General features: G+C 47.9%; 1 protein-coding gene across 1 annotated transcript in view; it reads right to left on the bottom strand.

Annotated features, from left to right (window-relative positions):
* The window catches only part of FDFT1 (farnesyl-diphosphate farnesyltransferase 1), a 258,645-nt gene that overhangs the window by 117,444 nt on the left and 120,208 nt on the right, over window positions 1-20,993 (bottom strand). The window contains exon 4 of the mRNA XM_069605736.1: window positions 1,393-1,521. Coding sequence (XP_069461837.1) covers window positions 1,393-1,521 — 129 coding nt within the window. The remainder of the gene's footprint in view (window positions 1-1,392; window positions 1,522-20,993) is intronic.

Here is a 20,993-nt window from a genome sequence, read left to right as displayed (position 1 = left end):
CTGCCAGCCTGAAGGACATGTCAGTTTCCCCATGAAAAATGAGCAAAGGCCGTTTTGCTTTGTCATTATTCCAAATATGTAGAGCCGAAAGGAAATCTCTGGAGCATTTAAGAGGAAAGCTGTAGTTTTGCAGGAGGCTGCTAGAAACCAATCACAGGGTTCGAAATTGAGGGGAGCTATTAATCTCCTGCTTTTATAGTCTAGAAAAGCCTGGTTAGCTTGACACCAACAGCTACCAGCCGCTAATTTTGGCTGCCCAGCCCAACTGATACCGAACAAACATACCTATGTGAATTTAACTCTGTTTTTGGGACAATCTATAACAACATTAGGACACATATATAAGATGTTTAAAGAGTAATAAATAAATGGACAAAATAATAAGTTTCTATCTTATATGGAAGTTAGATTTGCGCAACACTATTTACTAGCTCCTCGTTCGCAAGTGGTAGCTCCTGGTTACTTGTTAATTTGGATACCCAGGAGCTGCTTTTGGCTCCTGATTATCAAACCTTAATTTAGAAACCTGCAATCTGTACCACCAGATCAGTGGTAAAACTCAATATGTGCATTCTATTTAGAGGTTTGCAATTCTGAATTGGTGTCCAGCATTCTCTGGAACAACTAGGCTAAAATATTCCAAGCAAAACCTCTAGATTTTGAAGACAAGCTTCAGCGCTGTATGCATAATGCCTCCATCTACATTTCATTTCTGCAGAGATGCAAGATTGCAGAAATACAGTTGCAGTGTATGCTTACTCTGGACATTAATGCAATAATAAGCCAATGATTTTTGTTAGGCCTCAAAATGTGCACTCGCCACTAGCTGGGGATAATTGACTGTTGGCAAGTAAGAAATGGCGTGCTGTGGGCATGTGGATCATTTGAGGTGAAGAAGTGACTATTCCTGACTAGTAGCTTTGAAATTGTAGGTTTACCCCTGTGTTTATCATATTTACATGAAGTATGAAATGAAATAAGTAAAATGACATTTAACTTCTCACATCAATTGTTATGAATTATATTTTTCAACTCAAAAACTCAATGAAGAATGTTAAAGTTTATGAATACACAATTCCTATTGTAGTGTTTATGTACTGAATTCGAATTTCACTAATAATAATAATATCAGATAACGTTAGATATAAAGATTTATCAATTTTTTTTAAACACATTGGTTTAGGAGTCCTTGGTTAAATACTAATGATTTGCAACCATGACCTTAACGAGAAATGGGTGATCACAATTTTTGTTATTAGTTTATGCTCAGAGATGGACTATTACTTAATTTGTACTGCTGGCTAAAAACCATAAAAAGTGTGCATATATTTATTTCAAACAGGCATACAATATCCTGTTCTCAATATTGTTCATCATCAGCTATTTCCATACCTTGTCCCACTCCTGCAGAGATTCCACCTTTTTTTCCAAAAACTCTGCCATTCCGACACCCATCTTGTGACATATGTCTGAAATCACAACTTGGTATTCCTTTTCCAGGCTACGAAACTCGAGTGAGATCTGAAACAGAGACCACAATAGAGAGTGTAACGCTAAATAAGCTATTTAAGCCACACACATTAACATTGGATATCATTTAAATAAAGACACACACATTCTTGTTGAACTGTTTAAATGTCCATCTACATAAATAACAATGATGTACTGAAAGTTAACAGCAAATCTGGCCAGAAAAGAAGCGGTTGCTATGCCATTTAAAAAAAAGTCTGCTGTCTTCCACCCGCCAGAAAACCTTCCTTACACTACCTATCCCCCTCATTTACTACCAGGCTGCTTTGCAGATCCATCCCCATTCCGTTTATTGACTTTGTTGTTGCAGATTCCAATCCAAGGTTGGCACATTAACTCAATAACACATTTCTTTAAACCACGAATCAAAAACTCCAACCCACTTTCTTTTCATGCTACCTATTCCAACTGAGTTGTATTCAAATTACTGGAAACATGTTTGGCAGAGAGAACCCCCCCAAATTGAAGAGTTAATGTCATAGGCAAGATTGAATGCAGTACCCTGTGGGAGACTGCACCAGCCTTGTCCGCTCGGCAATAGTTCACCCAACCTTTGCTATAGCATGTACTACACAAGTTGATAGAGTGACTGAGCAGCCAGGCTTATCTCAAAGGGCGGTCAATGTGAGCTGTAGGGTTGTAACGTTGAGTTTCACAGTGACAAGCATCCAAATAAAACTTCTACTCAAGGTTTCTTGATTAAACAATTATTTAACAGTCAGTTTGAATAAGCCTTCTTTAGAAGGGAGCAGATATGGAACACTTAAAATATACTTCAAAAAGACACACACTCAGTTTCAGTAGATCAGCAGATACCCATTGGGAATGGCACACAAGCACTTCCTACACCCTGAGGTGACTTAAATAACTAGGATACTGGACATTGATATATCTCTGGTACATTTAAAGCAATACTGAGTTTGGTTTCAAAAGGAAAAGGTTAGAGGGAGAAAACATTGGTTAACAAGTTTCTCAAACAGGTAAGTACTTTTGAACCTCCCAAATGCAATGCAGATTAACACTTTCCCAGCACCACAAGTAAAGAATGAGTGACTTTTTGGAGGGACAGATCAAAACACAAAGTCAGAGGTTAGAAGAGTCTATCAGGGAGCCAGGACAGCCAATGTAAATTGTGCACGTCTAGGGAAGCTCAATTTCTTCTTGAAGATAAGTAAAAGTCTTGCACAATGTTATAGAAAGTTTTTGTTGCAAAGTAAATCACTGTTGGGCCACAAGCTGGGACGCTTGTGAAGTACAAAGCTGCAGGCAACTCTTAAAAAGGTAACCAATGAAAGTCTCAACTGAGAGCTAGCAAGTTACACAGCAAGGAGGTAGGTACCCCTTAATTTACAGTACTTTAGGTCTGAAGAATAGGTTCCAGCTGGGCTCTGTTCCTATTGTAGTATGGCAGATCCTGTTGTTCCTGGGCCTCCGTCGTGGGAACAATAGGGATGATTTCTGGGGACTCCTGCGCTACGTTTGAAGGTCGCGGCAGTAATGGGCAAACTTCAGATCAGCAGCACTTTGCGGTTTCAGCTTCTCGCAAATAGCACCAGCGTGGTTCTCTGACACTTAGTAGACTTTCCTTGCTTCTGGGGTCCAGCACCCTGTTGAGGTGGCTCAGGCTTGGGTAGTCCCGCTTCATGGGAGTCCGCAGAGTCTTCCTGGAGCTCAGGTCCGAATTAAAAACACTTGATTCTGGTGTTCCTCTCCCTGGCAATCGGTTCCTGCAGCAGTGGAAGTGCAGCCAGCTCCGAGAGGATTTCCAGATGAGTTTGTCTTGGGGGTCGATTGGTCCCACCAACCCAAGGGGAGAAGTCGTCCTTTGCAGGACTTCTCTAGTCGAGGCGAACTCAGAGCTTCAGCACTGCAGCAGGGCTTCACCGGGCAAACCAACGGCCCAGGAGTTGCAGCAAGTGTCCGGTGCTCGACTGACTTCCAAGCAAAAGGCCTCACCTTTTATGCAGGTTTCTCCCATTAATTTTCAGCCTAGCTGTCAATCACACAGCCAGACAATCGCCTTTGGGTGCATTCCTGTAACCAAGAAGACTAAGCACAAGGAGTGTCGGGAGCCTCCATTGCTTCCTGCCCTGCCAGACATGCTGGAGCCAGAGGCAGGCTTCACCAGTGAGTCCCGCCAAAGACAAAACGAACAAAGGGACCAAACCTGGTTTGGCTCGCAGAATAAACCTCAAGGACCTTTCCAACAACAAATGGCGAAAAAAGAAGACCGGGGTCATTTTGACAAAATGGGCACCCACTGGGTGCTTTACTGCAGCTGCAATTGCAGCCTGTGGTAAACACAATGGTAGAAAAAAGTAATCCACTGCCACCAGCCATTAATGAAAGGTTAACAAAGATTTTACATGAGACACTAAACAAAAAGGGGATACTAAACCCCTCCAGCACCCTATTTAAGATAGTGTGTGCTGGGTCTAAAAGTTACACAATGTAAATAAAGTCAATTTCACTTCACTGCTCATGGAAACAATCGTTTATCCAAGAGAAGGTATTTAAACCTTTGGGAAATCTAAACGACCTCCCTGTGCCACTGCACTGAAGGTGCTGTGTGTCACAATGTAAAAAGATGATGCCTATGGAGTTTGTTAGATTCCATAACCAAAAGAAACACCGAGTTCAACTCACAGAAAAATACATTAGAGTGGGAAAAAGGTCTCACTCTCTCCAGGATTTAAAAGTCCTTAATTCCATTAAAAGTGCTGGTGGTCTCCAAGGTAGAAGGGAACTAGCACATTTCTGAGAATTCGCCTTAACATAATGAAAAAATGTGGATATGTAGAGTGAATTTAAGGTATTACCTATATAAAAGATAAGTATACAAATCATTGGAATGCATACATTGAAGTATGACCAATCGGTCCTAATAAACTATTGCCCTAATGCAAAGCCAATCCCACTAAAAATGAAATCTCAACTCACTATAGCACAACTACAGAAAACACACTTCAACAATAACATTGATGAAAGCTCCCTAACGTTTAAAGCAAGTGTTGCAAGGTGGGCTCAAAACTACACAAGTATCATTATAACATACGGTACCCAGACAAGGAAGTTTCAAAATAAATGTAGCTTATTTTCTAAGTAAACTAATTTGTATTGAAGGTTTTTATGAATACAATGGCAAACATAGGAATAAATACAACTGGTAGTACAGAAAAGATATTCTAGAGTGGATTAAAATTTTGGAATTATGGAATATAGTAAACTAAGGTAGTGTAAAGTAGAGATTACTCGCCAAGGAGTTAAGACTAACGGGGGAAGACTGATAAGACAAACTAAAACAAATAAGGAAAGAAAAAGGAAGGGAAAGCATTGTTCTTTAAGAAAATGAACATTTCACATTAAATAGGTGTTAATAAATTTCACTTGCTAAAACATTTAGCTAGTTTCCTAGATGATACAGCTATCGATTTTCGATTCTGTGGAAAGAACAAATGGAGTTCCACCATAAATTATATGACTATTTCTGCGTCTTGTTACAGTTGCAAGCAATGAGATGAAAGACAATATAATGAACAAGTTACTTAACTGTAACAGATGTTCTCCAGCATGGGTCTGGCATGGATTCACATGCTCATGAATATTCCGTCGTCGGGCTGGAAATCCTCGGTTAAAAAATAAAAAAAAAAGCCCTTTCATTTTCGTTTACAAACTGTCTTTCTTCTATAAACAAATCACTGGGCTCTGGGTCATACTGCCCCCAGCCAATGACTGCCCTCTCCTTAAGCCCCTCCTCTGGCAGCCATCTTCAGATTTGGTAGCACGTAAAGTGGCAGTATGCTCCATGCTGGAGAAGAACAGGTACAGGTAAGAAACTTGTTCTGTCTCCAGCATGGGGTCTGGCATGGAGTCACATGCTCATGAATCGAGAATACATAGCAGAACATGCATACAACACCACGGGAGGTGGCAAGGCTCAACAGAAGCAATTACACTTACCTCCTCACCAGGCCCACCTTCAAGCCAACAGGTTGCGCGGCATTGCTTGGCTGACTCTGGACTCCTCCGTGGAATCCCTGTTGACGCAGTAGAATCTTGTGAAAGTGTGCGTAGATCTCCACGTAGCAGCCCTGCGATGTCCAGCAGGGGCACAACAGACAGGAACACTGTCGTCGCAGCGATCGCTCTGGTAGAATGGGCTCTCGGACAGCCAGGCAGCGGTCGGTTTGCCAACTGGTGACAGTGAGTGATGCAGCCAGAGAGCCACCGGGAGATGGAAGCCTTGGACAAGGCCTTTCTATGCTTCACAGGACCAAAATTCGCAAAAAGCTGGAGTCTTTCAAAAACTTTGTGCGGGCCACATAAAACTTCAGCGCTCAAGCCACATCCAGCGAGTGCAAAGTCCTCTCAGCCGGCGACAAAGGAATCGGAAAAAACACAAGCAACACCAAGAGCTTGTTGAGATGAAACACCAGCGGAACCTTGGGCATGAAGGAGGGGTGCGTCCGCAGCACCACCATCTCCCGTGGAAAGTCAAGTAAGGCCGCTTGCAGGACAGGGCCTGAACCTCACCTACTCTCCTGGCAGAGGTGAAGACCACGAGGAAAGCTGTCTTCCAAGACAGAAACTAAAGCAGAGTTTGATGCATCGGCTCGAATGGAGCCTAGTGAGCACCACGTTGAGTTCCCATGCTGGGGCAGGAGCCTTCACTGGCGCGAACGAACGGAATAGTCCTTTGGTTAACTCCTTCACTAGACGGTGCGACCAGTGTAGCGGGAGATAGCCACCAGATGCACCTCGTTGGAGGTGTGACCCAGACCCCGACTTAGCCAACTACAACACGTACGGAAGGACTTGGGGGGCTGTGACCCTCAGAGGGTTAATCTTCTGCGACCGGCACTAAGTCGTAAAACGTTTCCATTTGTGTCCATAACACTTCAGCGTCGACGACGCCCTGGCCTTGGCGAGGACCTCCCTGCAATACCGCAGGAAGGTCGTAACCACCAAACTCAAATGCTGCAGGAGCCAAGCCTTCAGGTTCAACAATCCTGGGTCATGGTGCAGGGTTGCGCCTACTTCCCTGGCAAGAAGATCCGCGACCACTGGAAGCTTGACTGGAGGCGTCGCTGACATGCTGAGAAGGCACCAGATTTGCCTCGGGCACGCTGGCGCGACGAGGATCATCCTGCATCTGCATTGTCTGAGTTGACTGATGACTTGTAGCAGCAGCGGCAACAGGGGCGTGGGTGGTCTGTGGGGGGTGCGCGTACAGGAACAGGCCTTCCCAAGGGAAGGAGAATGCGTCCCCCATGCTCCCGAGCTGGGGGAACCTGCTGGCTAAACTCCGGCACTTGGTGTTTGTGATTGTGCCAAACAGATCGATCTGGGGACTGCCCCACATGAGGAAGAGGTTGTCCACTTGATTCTGCCGAAGCTCCCACTCGTGGAAAAAGCACAGCTGCCTGCTGAGTGAGTCGGCAACAGTGTTTTTGACACCCGCCAGGTGAAAGGCAATGAGGAACAACCCCTGGGTGACGGTCCAGTGTCACAACTCCTGCGCCTCTCTGGAGAGCACTGGGGACATGGTGCCCCACTGCTTCCTGATTTATAACATCATGGTGGTGTTGTCTGTGCAGACCCTCACCACTTTGCACTTAAGGGACGGAAGAAAAGACTCGAGTGTCCAAAACACTGCCCGCAGCTGCAACACGCTGATGTGCAACGCCTTCTCCTCCAGCAGTCACAGGCCTCTTGCGTGAAGACTTCCGGTGTGAGCTCCCCATCCATCTAAGGAAGCGCCCGTCGTAACCGTCCCCTGGTAAGGTGGGGTCTGGAAATCCGCACCTCCGGACAGATGTGCGCGAACTCCCCACCACCGTATCGCTCGATGGAAACTCTCGTCGTGCGAGCTTGTCCTCGAAGCTTCCCGACACTTGTATCCAACGGGCGTCGAGGAACTCTTGTAGTGGACGCATCCGCAGCCTGCACAATCGAATAAGGTATATGCATGACTACATCTTGGCGAGCAGAGACTTGATGGACCTCACCCACGCGATCTTCAGGGCCAACAGCCGTTGTACCTTGCCCAAGACGGCCGCTATCCTCTCCTCTGACGGAGATGCCAGGCACAACACTATGTGGAGTCGGGATCCCAGAAACAGCACGTCCTGCGATGGAATCAAGCAGGACTTTGCGTATTTCACCAAGAACCCTAATTTCACCAAGAACCCTAGATCCGTCAGGAGCCGGCCCAGATGAGCCCTCGTAGACGCAGCTGGGCCGCCAGGCACTTGGTGAAAACCCTTGGTGCCGACTTCAATCCGAAGGGAAGGGCCTTGAACTGGTAATGTTGCCCTAGACCCACAAAGCGAAGAAACTTATGGTGTCCCTTGTGGATGGGGATGTGAAAGTAAGCATCCTCCAAGTCCAGCGACAACAGGAAATCCCCCCCCCCCTTTCTGGCTGTCCGAGAACGTGCTGAAGTCTCACCATCTAGAACTTTTAGGACCTGATGTACTTGTTCAGACGACAAGAGGTCTAGGATGGGCCTCCATCCGCCGGTCTTCTTTTTGACGAGGAAATAACAAGAGTACACTCTGGAGCCGCAGAGCCTCTTTGGGACAATCCCTTCTTTAGCATTGCCCGCACCTCCAGCAGCAGCTGAGGGATGTGGTTTTCCTGCCGGGCCACTGGTGGTATTTGGGGACACTTCGCTGAAATTCCAGGGTGTGTACGTGGGCGAGTGTCCAGCACCCAACTGTCGGTCGAGATGGTCTTCCACACGCTGACTAAGTTTGCCAGCCGGCCTCCCACTGGGGTGCGCGGGTGGGGACCCAACGCCACGGCTGGTTCAAGCCTGCTTTGACGTCGAATGGCTGCCTTGGGGACGGCAACGTCCTCCTCCAGATTTGGCAAGGCGCCTGTAGGTCTCCAGGGCCGAAGAGCGGGAGGGCTGACGGTAGGACGAAGCTCCTCCACCAAATCCTTTGGAAGAACCTTGGAATTTCCCACCGGAAGTCGTTGCTGAAGCGTGCCCAAGGCACAAGCCGCCTGTGTCTGCCTTGATGGCTTTAAGAGACTCATCCACGGTCTTCCCAAACAAGTTGTCCCAGTCGAAGGGCATGTCCAACACCTTCGACTGAACACCCTGGCGAAACAGAGTGGCCTTCAGCCAGCCCCGCCAACGAAGGCAAACGAAGTTGCCCATCTGGCCGAACCCTGTCTCAGCGATGTCCGTGGCCACCATAATGGGGTGGTCCGAGGCCACCTCGCCTTCCTGTAGAATCTTCAAAGCTTCCGCCCTCTTGTCGTCGGTAAGGATGTCCAGGATGGGAGTAATCTTGAACCAAAGCTCCCAGTCGTAATGCGCCACAATGGCAACAGCATTGGCGGACTTGATGTTAGTCTAGATAACTCTTCGCCCCATGGCATCCAGCTTCTCCCCCTCACTGTCTGGGGAGAGGAGGCCGCCGAAGAGGAGGAACCCGAAGACTTCTTGGCTGCTGGCGAAACCACGAGTCTGGAGACGGTTGGGACCGCAAGCACTTAGGCACAGAGTCCGGCACCCTGTACTTCTTCTCAGAGCAGTCCCTCTTCGCTGGAGCCGGGGAAGGGTTCTTCATGTGGGACAACCCCTCGTCCCAAATGTCATCCAACAGCAGGATCGAAAGTACTGTCTTCCGCTTCACCTTGCGGCGCTGGTATAAGAAAGCCTCTTTCTTCTTCTCCTCAGGGACAAGCTGGAATAGCTCTGAGGCCCTGGAGATCATGGCGTGGAATGAGCCCATCTCGTCAGGGGGTGAAGATCTGGGCGACAGACGGGAGAACCCCCAATCTGCCGTAGTTGTCCGTCATCGCGTCAGTATCCCCTCATCCCTCGGTGGGAGGGGCGGGGCATAGGGAGGCGAGGGGTGACAAGGAGGCAGAGGTTGAAATCTTCTCTTCTTGACTGTTGGTTCCTCCGATGGTGCCGGTGCCAGCGCCACAGGAGGGGCCATCCGTGCAAGAGGCATCCTCGTCCGGATCTCCATGCACAAAGTATGCAAGGCAGTGAGACTGTCCACAGAGATCTCCAGGTGGATGCTGAGGTGGCTGCGGCGATGGAGGAGAAGGCGGTTGTGGCCTGGGTTGGTCCTCCAGGCCCTCCACGCCCTGCTGCTCTCATCAGTCTGCTCGTCGTCACCTTCATCATCGCCCTCGTCTGGATCCTCACCGAAGGGCCTGTTCTCAACGCATTGTTCCTCCTGGGAGGTCTGGAGGTTGGTACGCTCCTCGTCTGAGGAGAAATCCATGCCTCCCATTCTCTGCAACCAAGGGGGACGGTTTCGGCAAAATGATAGGCATCTTCTCAATGGGCTGAAAAAGAGGACTCCCTCCTGGCAGGCAGGGAAACTCTCGCCTTCGGTGCTGTGCCCTGCCGATCCGCCACGGTGGCCTTTGCTAGGGACGCCACCACTCCTTCGATGGAAGGGTGGGCCTTCAACGGATGCACCTGGGCCTTCACAGCCTTGGTCGAGCCTGTGGCCTTGGGGGAGGGTCTGAGCCCCGTTCCCCCTTGGCCTTCTCCAGAGGGTCTGTCTGGGTCTTCTCCAACAGTTTGCCTGGATGGTCCGACTTTCTCTTCTTCGAAGATCCTGAGCGTTGGCTTGTGATCAAAGCCGTCGGTGACGGTGTACTCGCCCTGGCCGCTGAGGAGTCAGTCGCAACAGCGCTCCCAGTGACAGGGGACACGCAATGCTTAGCCTTTTGTTGGACCCCCGCGGGAGAGGCGCCCTCAAAGGTCTTAGAAGACCGCTCACCTTTCTTCTGGGCAGGGGAGGCATGCTGCCGGGACTCACCCAGAGCAGGGGCCTTGGCCTAAAGCCACTCCTTGAGCTGCCTGCGCAGATTGTTCAGCATGCAGGGCACCAGATCCTGACAAGACGCACAGTCATCCTCCACGTGCGTCGGGTCAGAGTACAGGGAGTAAAGGCACAGGGAATGTCCATCATCTGAAAAGACATTCCGCAAGCTGCAGCCGGGGCAAATCTTGAAAAGGGGTGCAGAGTCCTCCTCATCTGACAAAGTCTCCTCCAATATTTCCTCATCACCTTTCACCTGAAGTCCCACTCGGTGGGGGTCGTTACCACCAGGCCATATGAAGTCAGCCAACCACAGCTGACTTCTAGGACATGCTCCTCTTCTTTTTTGCGGTTCATATAAAGCAATTTGTTTCGGGGTGCGGTAGTATTGGTGTAAATATGACATGCATTACTCACCGTAATGGCATTTCTGATGATTGGATCTGCTTAGATTAATATGCTCTGCATATAGTCCGACATCCAGTGGAAATCGCAGAGCATTGCATCTTTCTTTGAAAGATCGAAAGGAGACGTTGACATGGGCGTGACTGGAACACTATCCAAACGTGGCATGTAGGGTACCCAAAATCCCTCATGTGTCGAGGTCCCTCTGGTTGTATTTTGTCTGCCGTGAGGGTGCCTTATAGTCAGTGTGAGGGAGCAGAGAAGAGAGGTGGTGTATGAAGACCATGTTCCAACTACTCCACGAGGGGAGGGAGAGTGGGAGCATGTGAAGCTAAGCAGATACAATCATCAGAAATGCTATTACGGTGAGTAATGCATGTCTTCTGATGCTTGTGGATCTGCTTAGAATCACATGCTGTGCATAGACTAGCGAGCAGTACCCAGAGATGGTGGTGGAATGTGTGAAGGAACAGTAGCAAAGAGATGTCTTAGCACTGTTTGTCCCACCTGAGAACCAGACCTAGAGTGTGTATCCAGGCAGTAGTGTTGTGTAAAGGTGTGTACAGAACTACAGGTTGCTGCTTTGCAAATGGAATCTAGAGGAACATTTGCAATGAATGCTATGGTAGCCCCTATGCCCTGAGTCGAGTGTGCTCTAGGCCTGACAAGTGGATCTCTCTTGGCAAGAGAAACAGTGTGCTGCAGTTTACGATCCACTTTGAAAAAGCAGATTTAGACACAGGGTCTCCTTCTCTAGCAGCTGCCACTGAAACGAAGAACTGGTTTGTTTTTCTTAGTGGCTCTTTTCTAAATAGTACATAACCGCTCTCCTTACATCCCGTGTGTGGAGGCTTCTTTCCGCCACGTTAGTTGGGTAGTTCTATGGACTGGTTTACATGGAACCTTGAGATAAATTTGGGCGCAAAGCGAGGATGTGTGTGCAAAACCACCTGATCTTTGAGAATCATGACGAATGAATGCGTCCTGAACTGACAGGGCCTGCAGTTCACCAACTCTCCTTATAGAGGTGATTGCCACTAGGAAGGTGGTCTTGTAGGTGAATGCTTTAAGGCTAGCCTTGTGCATTGGTTCAAAGGGAGGTCCCATTAGTCTGACAACATTCGGGTGCCACCCGGGGGCTGAGTTGGAGATAGGGCGATGAAGGCTCTTTACCCCTTCCATAAAGGCTTGAATTACAGGAATTTCCACCATGAAACCTTGCTCTGGGACGTGGTGTGCAGCGAATGCGTGGCTAAGTGGACCTTAAGAGACTTCAAAACCAGTAACAGATTGAGTTAGGTAAAGGACGATCTCTTTAGGTGAGCAATCAATAGGCTTGATGCCCTTGACATTACACCATATAACAAAGCATTTCCATTTGCTGGAGTAGCAATGTTTGGTGTTAGGTTTCCGTGCCACTGATGTCCATGCATCTCTGAGGGAGCTGAAGGTGCCAGAACTCTACCTCAGCAGCCAGGCTGCTAAGTTGAGAGTTTGAGGGCATCGATGTTGTGCCTCTCCCTGGTCTTGGGACAGCATGTTGTACGGGCACGGCAGCTTCCTGTGAGGGGAGACTGACATTGCCATGAGATGGGAGAACCAAGATTGGCGGGCCCACATAGGGGTCACCAGGCTTATCGTGACTGGTTCTTTGTCCATCTTGTGCACTATTCTGTTGAGCAGGGGAATTGGGAAAAGCGTAGACAAATCTCCCAGACCATGTTATCCAAAGACCGTTCCCCTTGTAGCGGTTCTGTGGGTACCTGGAGGCGTAATCTGGGCATTGGGCATTCTCCAGAGTGGGGAATAAGTCGATCTGTGGGAAGACCCATTCTGCAAAGACGTTGAGTGAAATGTCTTCCTGTGGCCGCAACTCGTGCTCTCTGGGTAGGGGGAAGTGTCTTCGGAGTAAGTCTGCCAGAAGATCGTGTTCCCCTGGAACATGTGTTTGAGTGCCCACTTCCATATGTTTTGGGAGAGTTTGGACAGCTCAAGAGAGGGAGTGCCCCTTTGTTTGTTCAGGTAGTACATGGCCGTAGTACTGTGTGAGGACTAGAACTGTTTTCCCCTGGAGGTATGTCTGGAAGGTTTTCAGGGCCTTGAACACTGCTAGCAGTTCCAACAGGTTGATGTGATTGGATGCTACCGCTGAAGCCCACCCACCGTGCCTAGTCTGTTGAACGAGGTGTGACACCCACTCAGTCAGATGCATCTGTGGTGAGAGTGGCTTCTACCGCGGGGGTGGTGAAGGTCTTCCCCTACAGAAGATTTTCCCTTGACCAGCACTGCAGAGACTAAACGAGGGCTGCCGAGACAATCACTAGATCGTCCACTGGCTTGACACCATTGGCTCGAGAGCCACTTGCATGGGGCGCATGCGCAGATGAGCATGAGGAACTAGATAGATGCAGGAAGCCATAATGCCCCCTCAGTCGCATGGCTTTGCGTACCGTCACTTGGTGACTGGCTACATAGCGAGGGATCTGGAACAGCATGTTCTGAACCCTCTTGGAGGTAAAGACGCGCCCGTCTTTTTTCCGAATTAGAGACCCCAGAAATTGTTTGACTGGGCTAGAGTTTAGACTGGATTTCTTCTCGTTGATAGAAAATCCTAGTTTGAAGAGGAGATCTACTGTCTTCTGGGTATTTGTCTGGCATGTTCCGAACGAATCCCCTGTTATGAGCCAGTCGTCGAGGTAAGGAGACTGGGATGGATTGCCTGCGCAGGTGAGCCGCTATTATCGCCAGTACCTTTGTAAATATCCTTGGGGTTGAGGCTATGCTGAAGGGGAGAACCTTGAACTGATAATGGGTGTCCTCCATCATGAACCTGAGGTACTTTCTGTGCTCTGGCAACATTGAAATATGAAAGTATGCATCGTTCATGTCCAATGTGGCCATGTAATCCCCCTGCTGCAGCATTGGGATTACCGATGAGAGGATGAGAGGATGAATGAGGACAGGCGCCCCCCACGGGGGAAGAGTGGGAGGGGACCTGAACCGGCGAGACACTTTGAGGTGGAAGCTGGGGAGCCTCTAGGAGTAGAGTTCCTGCATCCACCCTTGCCCTTACGAGTGCCTCTTTGCTGGTATTTTAAGTTAGCAGAGGAGCCTTGGCCGGAGGACCAGGGGGTATTCCTTGAGCCGTATTGCACCTGGGGCGAGCAGGAGAATGATTGGCCTCGAAAAGACTGGCGTGAGTTAGAGCCTCCACGCTGGTGAGAGTGTTTAGCCGGGATCTGGCTAAGTGACTTTAGAGCCTAGTGTTCTTTCTTTGCCGTCTCTAGGGCATCATCAACCGCCTTCCCAAAAAGATTGGAATCCTCCACTGGCTTGTTAATTAGAGAGGCCCGAGTTTCGGGTTTAAACCCTGCTCGTGAGAATTCTCAGAAATGTGCCAATTCCCTCCACCTTAGAGACCCATAGCAACTTTGCTGGATTTTGGGGACTTAGAGTGTGACCCTTTTTCCGACACTCAAGTATTTTAATGTGAATTTTACCTCGGTTTCTTTTGGTTGTGGAGTCTGACAAACCTCATAGGCATCATCTTTTACATTGTTTCAGACAGCACCTGCAGTGCAGTGGCACAGGGAAGTCTTTCAGATTTCCCAAAGGTTTAAATACCTTCTCTTTGATAAACTACTGTTTCCAAGAGCAGTAAAGTGAAATTGACTTTATTTACCATTGTAACTTTCTAGACCCAGCACACGCTATCTTACAATAGAGTGCTTGTTGGGTTACCTGGTATCCCCTTTGTCTACTTTCTCATGTAACATTTTTTATGTTACCCTTTCCTCATTGAATGGCTGGTAGAAGTGGTTTCGTTTGAACTACCATGGAGTGCATTTACCGTGCACCCATGGGAGCCATCTTTGACAAAATGGCGTCCGGTCTTCATTTTTCCCCATTTCTTTGAGGAAAGGTTCTTGAGATTTACTCTGCGCGCCAAACCAGGTTCGGTCTCTGTTCATTTTGTCTTTGGCGGGATTCACAAGTGAAACCCATCTCTGGCTCCAGAGTGTCTGGGGTAAGCAGGAAGTGAGGGAGGTGCCGGAAACTCCCTGTGCTTAGTCTCCTAGGAGACCCAAATGCACTCTGTGGTGATTGCCCGCCTGACTGTCCGGCAAGGACAGCCACCTAGCTGGGTGATTGACAGCTAGGCTGGAATATAATGGGAGTGAACTGAATAAAAGGCGAGTCCTTTGGCTTGGAAGGCAGAGTCGATCAATGGATGAAGGAACCGAAGACGAACTTGAAGAGGATGCCTGCTGCAACTCCTGGACTGTTGGTTTGCCCGGTGAAGCCATGCTGCAGTGCCGAAACGCCAAGTTCGCATTGACAGAGAAGCCCCTGCAAGGACTTGAGTTGGTGGGACCAATCAACTCCAAAGTAAGCTACCTGGACATCCATCTCGGAGCTAGTTGAATTTCCACACAGTTGCTGCTGGAAACTATATAGCCAGGGAAAGGAACACCAGATTGTGTGTGTTGCTTTTAAGATGGCCTAGAACTTTTGGAAGATTCTCCGGACTCCCAAGAAGTAGGACTGACCAAGCCTCAACCCCCTCAACAGAGTGCGGGACCCCAGAAGCAAGGAAAGCCCATCTGGACAGCCAGGAACCGCGGTATTGGTATTTGCAGTAGACGCGAGGAGCTGAAACACTGAACAGCCACTGAAAGTGAAGTTTGCCGGTTGCGAGTTTTGACTGTCCCAATGCATTGCAGGAGTCCCCCCCCCCCCCCCCCGACATCCTCCCTCTTATCCCCACGACTGAGGCCCAGGAACAGTGAGACCTGCACAGCTGCACAGGAACAGAAGTCATCAGCTGCATCTTTTCTTCATCTTTAAAGGTACTGTAAAAAGTCTGAGAGAACTTACCTCTTACTGTAGAGTGCTTGCCACTTTTGCAACTCACAGGTCTAATCCGCTTGTGGTCCTGCATTTGGTTCTTCTTCTCATCAAAGACTCCTAAGGACTTATGCAAAGACTTTTCCATTCACTTACCAGAAGTGCTTCATCCTATACAAGATTTCTGCCCATTCACTTTGGCTTAGCCTATTGAACTGAAGATCTCTTCTAGGAAAATCTAAAAGTACTTGCCTGCTGAAGAATATTTGTGGTCTCTTGTTGGTCTACTAACCTTTGCCTTTTACCAACTTTTAAGAGTATTCTAAATTCCAACAGTAAGATATTAATGTCCCCAGCACCCTAGTAATTGAAGTCACCTGTGGGTGTAGGTTGTGTCTGTGGGCCATCCCAAAGGGGTCTTTACGTATTTAGAAACTAAGAGTGTACAGTATTGAAGTATATTTGTGTGTTACTATTCTATTGCTCCCTTCTGAAGAAGGCTTTATAACTGACAAATTAATCGTTTATGCAAGAAAGTGTAAGAGTTTATTTGAATACCTGTAACTGTGAATCTTTGTGTAACTCCACTACAGCTCACATTTCCCCCTCTTGAGAAAAGCCTGGCTGCTCAACACGCTACCAAAACTGTGTAGTACAAGCTTATACCAAAGGTTGGGTTGGCTATACCTGTGGTCAGAGTTGTGTGTAGTGGTCCCAGAGGGTACTGCATACAAACTTTGCCAAGCAAACCCAGAGTTTTTTTAATCGGGTATGTCTTTTAAGCAGGGTACCCTGGGTGAGGGTGCATCCAGTGGTTTCAGCCGAGTCCAGTGTGTTTTTCAGTATGTTATGGGTTACTTTCCTGCCTTCAGCCACGACCGCCGCATGCGTGATCAAGTGGGCTCTCGAACATCCTGAAGACCATCCTGTGCTAGGTCCCACTGGACAACACTAACCTCCCAGGAACATGGTGTCATTAGCGATCCTTGTGGAGTAGGCCTCAAAGGCAGCGACCTGCTTCCCCAGGGAGTAAAGCTTCTTGCAGTCTTTGTCCGGAGGGAATTTTGCTGAGGACAGTTGTACCCCCGCCCTCTTCCGAGTGGTCGTAATGACCAAGGAGTCCGGTGTGGCATGACCCCTTATGTAGAGGGGGTCGGAAGGTGATGGGTGACAATTTCTCAACCCAGGGGTTAACTGCCCGGGCAAGAGACTGGAACAGCAAGGAAGGGGCCAGAAATCTCTTTATAGAATTTAGTTGTAGCCTTTTCTTTGAGGATATCCTGCACGAAGTCTGAGTCTGGAGCGGGTTTGTGCGTTGCAATTTTAAAATGGTCGGCTGCTCTTTTTAAAATGGAGTTGAACAGCATCTGGTCGTCAAAAGGTGACGAATCCCTTTGTGGAGGAGAAGAAGGGGGATCTAGACAGGACGTCTGTCACCAGTATGCGTATGTGTCGGCTAATGGTACAAACCCTCTCCAAAAGACTGCATCAAAGGTGTTCGGAATCCACCGATTTTGTGGAAAAACACCCAGGAGGACCCTCTGGGTCCAATTGCTGTGTACTCTTACATGTCCAAACTCGTGTGTCCACTGTATCTATGTCTGCCGGAAGGCCGCTCGGCTTCTAAAAAAATAAATCACAATCTGGAGGGTTCTAATGTGCCTTTGGGCTCAGTCTTTCCTAACATGGGGATGTGTAGTGCTAGAATCATACTAATATTGTGCTTGGGACACAAATAGTATAGTTCCATGTCAGGGATTCCATGACCACCCTTGTCCAAAGGTTGCACGCTGCAGGGAATCTAGGCAGCCCAGCTGATCCTGGGTTGTCTAGATTTCCCACACCAATTTAATGAGCAGGCTCTGCAGCTTCTTAAAAAAAAAGAATGAATTTTAAAAGGGAATATTAATGAAAAGAGACAACCACTTAAGCAGGACAACCATACAAATAAGAGATATACTAACTAGCATTGTAGTGGGGAGTGTCAGCCATCTGGCAACCTTTCTCTGGAGCCAGTGAAATAGGATATCATGGTTCAAACGCATCAGCTCATCCGGAGAGTGCAGAAGAATACCCAAATAACAAACCATGTCGGGACTCTAGAGGAGCTGGCCGGGATGGCGTAAGGGGAAAAATGTCAGACTTTGCAGGTGTCACTCCCAGACCAGATACCTCTCTGAAAGTAGCCACCTCCTCCCGTTGCGGTGCCAAGTGTTAGGGAGAATTCTCATTCTATGGCTAATTTCCCATACCTAGCGAGTCCCCCGGCAGCTTTGCTGGATTTCTGGAGTCTAATTTTTCCACTTGGTAAGCGTGTGAGCTTTTCCCCCACTTTTACCTGTGTTTTGCCATGTGTATTTCATCTGTTTTTGTGATTGTGGACTCTGGAGTACACCACTTCCATAGCCCCAATCTTTTGTGTGTTACACGGCACCTTCAGTGCAGTGACAAAGGGTTGTATTTTAGACTTAACCCCCGACTCCATTTCTGGGGCTGACTACTGTCCCCCCAGAAAAGGGTAAAGATGCCATTAACTTTACATAGTCATTTAACCACAGACCCAGTACACCCCATCTTATATGGAGTATTGGAAAGGGTTAATTCTTAGCCCTTTTTATCTGTGAGGGAGGAGTGTAGTCACCCCCTACACAGAGTCTCCTTGGAGACCCAAGTCGCACTTTGTGCCGATTGCCTGACGTGGTTGTCCGGGCTGGACAACCCCCCTGCTGAGTGATTGACAGCCAGGCTGTGTGAATGGGGGATTTTGGCATAAAAGGCAGGACTCTGGGGCTAGAAGGCAGAGTCGCCACTGGAACTGCAAGGAACCGAAGAGAAGAAGAAGGAGGCTGCTGCAACCCCAAGTCCCGGTGAAGCCCTGCTGCAGTCCTGAGCTATCTACCCTTACGACAAGAGAAGATCCAGTCCAGAGTCTTCTTCCCTTGAGCCTGGTGGGATCAACCAGCTCACCCCTTCTTCAGTCAGAGAACCCCCTTCTGGGTCGAAATCACTGCTGTGCTGTAGTGGTCCGGATAGCCATCAGAAGAGCCCTCTCCTGATTTTAAGGAGCACACCTTTTATTCACTGTTGTCTTTTTCGCTGCTGCTGGCCTCATCCCTGGGTAGTGCAGATCGCTCCAGACGTCGTCCTTCTTGTCCCCACGACTGAAGCCGCAGGAACCGTGAGTCTGCAGGAACAACTGCCATGGCACCAGCTTTTCTCCAACGGAATAAGGTACTGTGCACATTTGGTCAGTCTCTCCGTCTGACCGGCCGGAATCGGGGTGAACCCTTTTCCTCCACGAAGATTTGTTCTTTCTTCCCTCCCTCTTATAACTTTTCCTTCCATTTGACAATCTTTACGAACTCTTTGCGTCTCGAATCTCGAACTGTGATCCTCACCAACTGAACATCTGCTCCATTGGCACTGGCGCAGGCCCATTGACTTTAAGCTGTATCTGTGAACAAGTCCTCGAGTCCCCTTGCCTGTGATTTTTATTCACTTTTCCCTTGTTTGTAATTCTTAAGTACAAAGTGTGTTTAAACTTTGTGAGCATTTCTATCCGTGGGTAAGCGTTAGTATCGCAACACCAGTCTGTCAAATCCTAATGTACTTACCTTGAATTTACTGGAACAAGTGGAAGTGGTTGTGTGTAGTGTATTTTACGTGTGGTTTCAAATTTATAGAAGTGAAGTGTTTTACAAACAGATGGTTTAAAATAAATGTACTTTTTTTACTTGAAACCTTGAGTCAGTGTTTGCTTGGGTCACAGTAATTGTGGTCCTTTGTGTAATCTCTACTACTGCTCATTTACTCTTGAGAGAAGTCTGGCTGATCTGCTACTGCTACCACTTAAACAGTGTATTAGAGGCTTGTACCAAAGGTGAACTTGTATTACCACTTGTAGTCTTAATTGTGTGTAGTGGTCCCTAAGGGCACTGCACAGGATTCTGCCTAACACCAAGTTGTCATTGGGACTTCTAACACATAGCAGTAAATCATCAGCATATAAAGAAGTCAAGAGTTCGGGCATCATAGAAGCTTAAGTCCCTATTTCTAGGTCTTTCTTGTAAGGCAAATGCTAAGTGCTCTATAGCCATTGCAAATAACAGGGTAGACAGCGGGCACCCCTGCCTCACGCAATTGTAATGGGAGCAAACAATATACAGAAAGTGGGGCTTAAATATAGCAGTTTAACCTGAATTAAAATTTCCAGGCTTACCGCCACCTTTGAAACCGCCAGCACCTCCAGAGCAATCGTGTGCTGGATTGTGAAAAATCTGCAGAGGTTGTGTTGAGTCGCCCTGACAAAACCAGACCGATCCGTGGAAACAATATAAGGAGCAAATAAGGGAGCAAACAGGCCCACAATTTTGCCCGGATTTTATGATCTATGTTAAGATAATGGCCTGTATGATCTAAACAATGTTGCATCTTTTGCCCGGTTTTGGCAAACTAAGATATTAGCCTCTCATAGTGTGCGAGGGAGCTTTCCCTGCTCCAGCTAATGTTGGTAAAGACAAATCAATTTGGGGCCAATGGTATCCGTATAGTGGTGGTAGAACTCCATCTAGGCCCGGGGCCTTGCGCAATGCTAATTCGCCAATGGTTTCCTTGATTTTGAACTCCAAGATAGGGCGCCCCAGTCAGGTCGTCAAGATATGTACAAATGGCCCCTCGCCTGTTAGTGCTCAAGGATATATAAAATTAAAAGGTCACATTTATCATGGCTGGACCTGTAGAGAGACTTCCATCATTCCGCCTCAGGCTAGCTTTCGGTGCATGTGCACGTTCTTAGTTCAGGATCCGTGCCAGGATCTTGCCAGGCCGTTCCGAACAGATAATTTCTCAGTGGGCTAGCTCCTGAAACTTATCTTTTTGGGCTGGTGATCTCACTCGCCACCACGACCTACCCTCAACATCGGCTAACTCTTTAGAAATGGATTTCAGAATCCCCCTTCTTTGATACACAAATTCCCCTTGTTAGGCAAGATTGTATGCAGTACCCTTTGGGTGCACTACAACAACCCTGACCTCCTGGCAGTAGGAACCCAACCTTTGGTAGAAGTCTGTACTACACAGGTTGGTAGCGTGTTGAGCAGCCAGGCTCATCTCAAGAGGGATCAATGTGAGCTGTAGGGGCGTTACACAGAGATTGACAGTGACAAGTATTCAAATAAACTTACACACAAGGTTTCTTGATTAAACAATTAATAATTTAACAGTCAGAGTAAGCCTTCTTCAGAAGGGGCAATATAACAGAAGGAACAAGTTACTTAGCTGTAACTGTTGTTCTCCAGCATGGGTCTGGCATGGATTCACATGCTCATGAATATTCCCCGTCGTCAGGCCCGGAATCCTCCGTATAGAAAAAAATCAGTATCAGTTTTGTTTCTGATCTGTCTTTCTTAG

This window comes from Ambystoma mexicanum, chromosome 4p (genome assembly GCF_040938575.1).
Source record: "Ambystoma mexicanum isolate Mex_15411 chromosome 4p, UKY_AmexF1_1, whole genome shotgun sequence".
NCBI classification, from domain to species: domain Eukaryota; kingdom Metazoa; phylum Chordata; class Amphibia; order Caudata; family Ambystomatidae; genus Ambystoma; species Ambystoma mexicanum.
The sequence above is the reverse complement of the archived record's forward strand: the minus strand, read 5'-3'. Positions and strand labels throughout refer to the sequence as shown.